The 8,007-nt window shown below is 44.3% G+C and overlaps 1 protein-coding gene across 1 annotated transcript; it reads left to right on the top strand.

The window, feature by feature from the left end:
* Positions 1–4,889: 4,889 nt before the first annotated feature.
* RPL14 (ribosomal protein L14) lies at positions 4,890–8,007 on the top strand. The gene is made up of 6 exons (XM_016196155.2): positions 4,890–4,939; positions 5,403–5,504; positions 5,996–6,090; positions 6,874–6,973; positions 7,061–7,114; positions 7,340–8,007. Exons 1-6 carry the CDS (start codon positions 4,937–4,939, stop codon positions 7,637–7,639), a joined length of 654 nt encoding a protein of 217 aa, XP_016051641.1. The 5' UTR covers positions 4,890–4,936; the 3' UTR covers positions 7,640–8,007.

The raw sequence follows: 8,007 nt of genomic DNA, 5'->3' as shown, positions 1-8,007 counted from the left end.
ATAAACTCTAAAGAAAAGCAATAAAATGATTACTCTTAAATTTGGGGGGAAATAGAGATCGTGTTTGGAAAGGAACAAATAGATGTCTCTAGTCTGCTAGGGCTGCCGTAACAAAATACGAGACGGGATGGCTATAACAATAGAAATCTAATTTCTTACAGTTCTGGAAGCTGGGAAGTCCAAGATCAAGGTGCCAGATGGTTAAGTTCCTAGTGAGAGCTCTCTTTCTGGCTTGTAGACAGCTGCCTTCTCGCTGAGTCCTCACATGGCCTTGTCTCCGTGCTTGTGCAGAAAGAGAGGGTGAGCTCTCTGGTGTCTCTCTTTATAAGGGTACTAATCCCTTCATGGTAGTGGGCACCACCTCATGACCTCATGATCTCATCTAACCCCAATCACCTCCCGAAAGCCCCATATCCAAATACCATCATCAGGGGCTTAGGGCTTCTACATATGACTATTGGGGGCATGCAGACATTCAGTCCATAGTAACAGGACTTCTGGGGTGACTGTGATTGATATTCTATAACTAGGTAGTAGTTACAGGTATTCCCATTTTTCAAATATGTATGCACTTTTAAAAATATATATATCTTTACTGATTTCAGAAAGAGAGGAAGGGAGAGGGAGAGAAACATCAATGATGAGAGAGTTGTTATTGATCGGCTGCCTCCCACACGCTCCCTGCTGGGGATCCAGCCCGCAACCTGGGCATGTGCCCTGACTGGGAATTGAACCCCGATCTAGATCCTAGGTTGACGCTCCACCGCTGAGCCACACCCGGCCGGGCTGTATGCACTTTCTGTATGACCTTTTTGACATTTAAAAGATAAAATTATAGATCTGGGCTAACTCAAGAATTTTCTACTTGCTACCGCTATGATCTTCATAAAGTTTTTCAACCTCTTTGAGCCTTGATTTCCTCATGCATAAAATGGGGCTAGTATCTACCATGGGAGAGTCAAGAAAAGAGAAATATAGCCCTTAGCCAGTGTCTGGCACAGATAGCCAATGAATAAAAGTTTAAAAAGTATTTCTTTCATCCACTTACTTATTCATTCATTTACTCATCGTATGTTCGCCAAAAGTCTACTATTTGCTAAATGAGTACTGAGTTGAGTTCAGACTGAGGTTGGAAGAGAAATGAGACAAATTGCTTTCCCCTTGAAACATGTGAGACATGAAGGCCCTCTGCTGGAGCTATGGAGAAAATCTTTCCCAGGATGGGCCCTTTTGTTTTTCCCTAAAGATGCAGGGGGAATGGGGATAATTAGTTCAAAAATATTTTTAATAATATAAAATAATGAGACATCGAAAATTGGTACATTTGATGATATCATGGATGGCTGTTAATTTCTGTTCAAGTGAAATAATGGTCTTGTGAATATTTTTGCCCAAGAATCCTTACCATTTAGATACTTGCTAAACTATTTCCAGATGAAATATCTGTTGTAGCAGTCAGGGTTTATCCAGAGAAATAGAGCCAGTTAAAGATACATGCTAAGATTTTTTTTTGCAAGACACTCCTTATGTGATTGTAGGGGCTGGACAGGCAAGCCTGAAATCCACAGGGCAGGCTGGAACTTTGGGCTTGAGCAACAGCTACTAACCACAGGTGGAATTTGTTCTTTCTCTGGGAAGCCTTGGTTGGCTTTGCTCTTAAGGTCTTTCAGCTGATTTAGTCAGGCTCACTAAGGTTACCTAGGATAATTTCCCTTTTTAAAAAACTGATTATGGGCTTTAATCACACCTACAAAATACCTTCACAGCAACACCCAGGTCACTGAGTAACTAAGACTGTAGCTTAGCCAGGTTGACACATCACATCTTTAGACTGATTCAAAATAAAATGGAAAGAAGGATGTCAATGAGATGGGACTTGCCCTTCCTCTGGGTGATTGGATGAGCCGGTTGCATGTCACGGAAAGGGCGTAGCTGGCCTACAAAGCTCTGCGTGTGCTTGGTCTGGTGGTTTGGTTTCTGACATGAGTAGCTGCTAATGATTATCTTGCTCATTTCTGGACACCCGGGACCTCACAAGTTGGACAAGGCTTATTTAGAGAGTTACCTTGCAATTATCAGAGAGCTTCAAAGAAATCTGAAAACAGCCTGGGGCTGCTTGAGAAGGGGTCTCAAATTGCTTCTTCAAGGCCTGCTGTCTTCTCCACGGAGAGTGAGTAGCCCATTCTAGGAAGAGGGAGCCCGACTGCATGAAAAGCTGGGAGACCTGTCGCTATAGTGGGATAGGGGTGAGATTGCTTGAATCCCAGGCTAGGGAGTTTGGACTTTATTCTGTAGAAGGTGAACATTTGGAGGACTTTAAATAGGGTTGACTTGATTAGGTGATGAGCTTTCGAAAAATAATTCTGTAACTAGAGAATCCATAGTGTTTGCCAAAGTGTGTTCAGTGAACCATTGGAGAGCTTGTTTTTAATTGCCAATTCTTGCCCCTCTTCAGACCTGCAAATCTGATTCTCCGGTGGTAGTGCCAGGAAATTCCATTTTTAAAGTTTTTTTTAATTTTTTTTTAAGCTAACATATATTTGAAGAAATGCACCAATCATAAAGGTAGAGCTTTGAATTTTCACAAGCTGAACACACTCAGGTAACCAACACTCAGATGAAACAGAACACCAACAGCTCAGAAGTCTCTCTTCACCTCCAGCTGCTGCTGCCTACACCAAGGATAAACACATTCATTACTTCTAACACCCACAGATTAGTTTGCCTGGTTTGAACTTTATATAAATGAAATCACACAGCATATATTCTGTGTGTCTGACTTACTTCACTGTTATGTGCGAATGCATCCATGTTCTGTGTAGATGCTGTTGACTCCATTATTAAGACTTCCGCAATTTATCCAGTCTCTTTTATGGGTAGTTTCCAGTTTGGGGCTCTTACCACAAACATACTGCTAGGAATGTTCTTATTCATGTCTTTTGCTTTGTAAATTATAAAGCAGGATACCAAGGCTAAAGACTAATTCATTCACTACCCACTTACTGAGCCCCTTAGGAGGCATTGTGCTAAGAAAAGACGGCCAAGGTCCTGCCCTCATAGAACTTATTTTAGCTGGTGCAAAACTACAACCTAAGTGGACAGAAAAATGAGTCAAACAATTGTGATAATAGCTCTGAGGAGAAAAAAAAGCTAACCTAGCAAAGGGACAGGGGACTGACCTACTTTTTTTATGTGGCAATCATGCAATGAGCACGAACAGAGGGAAAAGCATTCTTGGCAGGGGAGATACCATGTACAGGTCATGGAGCAGGAGAGAGCTTGTCCTATTCAAAAAGGCCAGTGTGGCCGAAGCACAATGAAGGGTAACAAGAGATGGCATAAGGTGTGTTTGGATACAGGAGCATATGATGCAGAGCCTTACAGGCCAGAGTAAGCAGTTTCCATTTTATTCTAAATAACTGTAGAAAGCCATTGAAATGTTATAAACAGAAAGATGTGATTTGGTTTATTGATTGATTTTAAAAATTTTTTCGATTTTTAGAGAAAGAGAGGGAGGGAGAGGGAGAGAGAAACATCGATGTGAGAGTGGAACAAAATTTGGCTGCCTCTTGAATGCCCCTACCGGGAGGGAGTCAAACGGCAACCTGTTAGGGCACCAGCGGGCCCTCAACCGAGCCCCACTGGCAGGGCATGACTTACATATTTTAAAAAACATCCCTCTGACTGATGAGCAGAGAATAGATTAAATGGGTCAATGGAAAAGCAGGTCACTTAGGAGGCTGCTCAGAACAGTCCCAGGGATATTTGCTGGCATAGAGCGTAGAGGAAAAGACTGAAATAGGTTTCAGAACTGTCAGCAAAATAATTACCATGTAAATCGGGTCCTGAAAGGTAACACGGCCGTCCTGGGACCAGGAGAGGTCCTGCTCGCATTCGGACAGGATGCATCAAGGGCACGGCATTCCTGCCGAAAATGCAAAATCTGAATGTAATCGTGAGGGAGACGACAATCAATCCACATTGAGAGACATTCTACAGAACAACCGGCCTGTATTTTAAAACGTCAAAATGTCAGTATTATGAAAGACAAAAGCTTAGGAACTGTTATGGATTAAAAAAACGAAACGAAACAAAACAAAAACCTAGACACGCTCACTAAATGCAATTTGTAATCCTCCATTAGATCGTGGGTCAGGAAAAATTCCTTTTTCCTTTATTCTAAAAACTGTAAATGGGACCATTGATAACATTTAAGTAAGGACCGCAAGTTAAATAAGGCTATGAGGATTTCCAGGTTTTTGGTCATTGTGCTGATTATGTAAGATAATGTCCTTGCTTTTAGGAAATAACACAGTTAATAGTGTAGCGATGAAGAAACATCGTGTCTGCGATTTCCTCTCAAATGGTTCAGAAAACGCAAACGTAAAATGTTAACATTTGGAGAATCTAAAAGAAGCATTCATGGGAATTATCTGCATTAGTTTTGCAGCTTTTCTGTAAATCGGAATTACTTTAAAATAAAACGTTAACGAAATTACTGGGAGTGGAAAAAAAATCTAGTACTAAGCTATCAGTAACAACGTTTAGACAAAAACCGGGAGGGGGCGAGTCGCGGAGGGAAAGATGGAAGCATGTTTAAAAAGTGAAATGGACTGTGGACGGTTACACCGGAGTCACAGCTTCTGTGCGCTTCTTCACTCTAAAGGACCAAGAGCTGACCTGCCCTTCCCGCAACTCGCGGCGGGTCCCCGGACAGCGAACCGCGCCGCTCGCGTTAGGGAAACAGCAGCCACTCTCAAGCCGGCTCCGCCATGTTTTCCCAGGGAGCGTGCGCGGAAACGCACGCACGCACGCACGCCCCAATCCTAGCCAATCGCTGTGCACGTCGGCGCCCCGTTTAGCGTAGGGGCGGGGCGGCCTTCTACACAGGCGCACGGCTGGGCAGGCCTCTTCCTTCTCGCCGAGCGCCGCCAACATGGTGAGTATGGCTGCTGGGGGCTCCGGCTCTGGAGGCCACGCAGCTCCACCGCCGCCTGGGCGGGGGCGCGGAGCAGCGTCCGGCGCGCCTTACGTAGCGCATGGTGAGGGTCCCCCGGCGGGTGGGGCGCAGAGTTTGGGGCTTTTCGGGACCCGCGGTCGATGAGCGCGTGGAGGGCCCGGCAGGCCCGGGGCGCCTGGACCACGCGTGCGCGCCGCCGCCGCCGGAGGGCCGGGGAGGCCGGGGAGGCTCGGGGCCTGGGCTCGCGACACCGCGGCTCTCCCGCCGCCCTCGCCCCTGCGGGTTTGGTCCACCCTGGTCGCCCGATGGCACTTGGGCGCGTTTCCCGCAATTTCCTTTTTCGCTGTACGGAGCCTTTAAGCTGCAAACCGTGTCACCTATGGGGAATTTCTAATTAATTTCGCTGTTCTTGTTGCCCCCCCCCCCCCCCCGCCCGTGTTAGGTGTTCAGGCGTTTCGTGGAGGTTGGCCGGGTGGCCTACGTCTCCTTTGGGCCCCACGCCGGGAAGCTGGTGGCGATCGTCGATGTCATCGATCAGAACCGGGTAAGTTGGGGAAAGGGTCCCAGTTCACACGGCAGCGGGTGGGTGCAGCCCTGAGCCCAGCGGCCCCGGGGGTGGGGGTGCCGGGGGAGGGCTTTTCCTTTCCTTAGGGGAGAGCTGGGCCGTGCACGGTGGGGGTTTGCCTCTGCCGCTAACATTAGCCAGAGCTTTTAACTAATTGTGGGTGAAACATTGGTGAGGTTTCAGTGGGTTTAGAAGGATGCTGGGCGCATAGGGGAGCCGTTGTTTGCTGTTGTCATTTTTTTGAGGACCACAAACGAAGGGGTTGACCCAAGGCCGTGAATGAACGTTCAGTTGTTTGTTGGGAATGTAAGGAGTGAGGACTGAAAATTGTCAAGTAAATTACGTGTAGTTGGGTTATGCGCTGTGCTACCACGGAGGGGTGTGATTTTGAAAGGACGTGTTTTACAGACTTAGGCAGCTTGAACACTTGGGTTTTGCACCGAGGTTTTGATCTTACATATGTTTTCCAGGCTTTGGTTGATGGCCCTTGCACTCAAGTAAGGAGACAGGCCATGCCTTTCAAATGCATGCAGCTCACTGACTTCATCCTCAAGTTCCCGCACAGGTAACTATCCAACCACAGCCTCCCAGCTTTGTTTATATACTAGAGAAAGTTTTCTTAGTTTAAATCAGAAAAAAGTGTGTGTGTTGTTTTACTGGTTTTCCCTTGAGACTATCGTGAGCAGTGTTGAATGGAAGCGATTCAGAAGAGGAGTTCACAGTGTTGACAGGCATTGTTTCCTTTTTAAATGTGCTGTGATCTGGTAGTTCTCTGGCTTTACCCAGGTTTGCTGCGCTATACGGTTCTCACAACTGCAGTGACGATTGATTGCAGTGGAACATGTGCTGTAACTAGTTTATTTTTTAAGCATACTGGGCTTTAATACTCGAAATATTTGGGAGAAATTTCAAAATGATATACTTGGATTCTATGTTGTTTGACCACAAATCTTTTAAGTATTTTTGTACAAAATAAAAACATTAAGTCTAAGGATTAACTTGACCACATTCTTTATGAAAGGAAATTGTTTTCTACACATCCACTACTTGAATGATATTCTAGACATGATAAGAGGTAATTTTAAAATCCTAAACATGGGCTGATTGCTTTTTTTATTGTGTGTTTGAGATTATAAGACATCCTGGCTTAGTGAACACCAAGAGGTGGTATGTGTTCTAGAGACAACTAGAACTAGAAGTATAACAAATAAGGGTACCTTAAGTGTCATTTTTCTTACGCTTTTTAACTTGAGAGGGGATAACAGTTCTACTTTTCAGAAGACATGAAGCTGTCCTTGGAGCTATGTGGCTTCAAAGCTGATTTCTTAATTTCTGGTCTTGACTCTAGTGCCCGCCAGAAGTATGTTCGACAAGCCTGGCAGAAGGCAGATATCAATACAAAATGGTCAGCCACGAGATGGGCCAAGAAGATTGAAGCCAGAGAAAAGGTAGTGACTTACACTTGTTTGAATTCTGAGCCCTTCTCTTTTGGAGGGTTGGAAGGTGGTATAAAAGATTTTTTTTTTCCTTAACAGAAAGCCAAGATGACAGATTTTGATCGTTACAAGGTCATGAAGGCGAAGAAAATGGTAAGCTTAATTATTACAGGATTGTTATGTTTTAACTCTAAACTTGTTTGTCTGGTAATTGTTTGTCCAAGCTTAGTTGACTTCATAGGAGTCTTAAGACATAAGGATTGTCTTGTATACATTATTTTATATATGTATATGTATGTATGTGTATATACACACACACGCGTGACAATAGTTTTTTGTATGCATATATGATAAATACTTAACATTGAAATTTTTCAGAGGAACCGAATAATCAAGCTTGAAGTTAAGAAGCTTCAAAAGGCAGCTCTCCTGAAAGCTTCTCCCAAAAAAGCACCTGCTGCTGCTAAAGGTGCAGCTGCAGCTGCAGCTGCAGGTGCAGCAGCTGCTGCAAAGGTTCCAGCAAAAAAAGTGACCTCAGCAGGCAAGAAGGCTTCAGCCCAGAAGGTTCCCGCCCAGAAACCTGCAGGCCAGAAGGCAGCGCCTCCAAAAGCTCAAAAGGGTCCGAAAGCTCCAGCCCAGAAAGCACCTGCTCCCAAGGCATCTGGCAAGAAAGCATGAGAACATAAGAGGCTATAATAAAAGTAATAAAGGTTCTTTCTAATACACACTGGCAAATCTACTTAATTGTGGATTAGTCTCTTGCTGGGGCAGGGATTGTGAAGTATATTGATAGTAGGATTCTTGGTGTCGTAAGAAAATCAGTTTCTTTGTCTCATTCTGCCCAGTTTCAGATCGTATAAAGCCATCACATCAAATGGTAACTAGTTAATGTTCTCATGGGAAATGACAATTAGAAGACCAGGTGCTTTTTTTCTTGTACAAATATATTTCCCATTAAATACATAAAATTGTAGCAGCTTTTGATACTTGAGGGTTAAGTAAAATTTTTTATAAAAATATACTGGGAAAATATACAAGCAATATAA

The sequence above is a fragment of the Miniopterus natalensis genome, chromosome 15, assembly GCF_054644295.1.
Source record: "Miniopterus natalensis isolate mMinNat1 chromosome 15, mMinNat1.hap1, whole genome shotgun sequence".
NCBI classification, from domain to species: domain Eukaryota; kingdom Metazoa; phylum Chordata; class Mammalia; order Chiroptera; family Miniopteridae; genus Miniopterus; species Miniopterus natalensis.
Note: the sequence above shows the minus strand (reverse complement) of the source record. Positions and strands in the feature narration are given on the sequence as shown.

Excerpts from the sequence above, each read along its gene's own strand:
- RPL14 (XM_016196155.2), top strand. Across the intron at positions 6,974-7,060 it reads AGATTGAAGCCAGAGAAAAG|AAAGCCAAGATGACAGATTT; the intron begins GTAGTGACTTAC and ends TTTCCTTAACAG. Across the intron at positions 7,115-7,339 it reads TCATGAAGGCGAAGAAAATG|AGGAACCGAATAATCAAGCT; the intron begins GTAAGCTTAATT and ends GAAATTTTTCAG.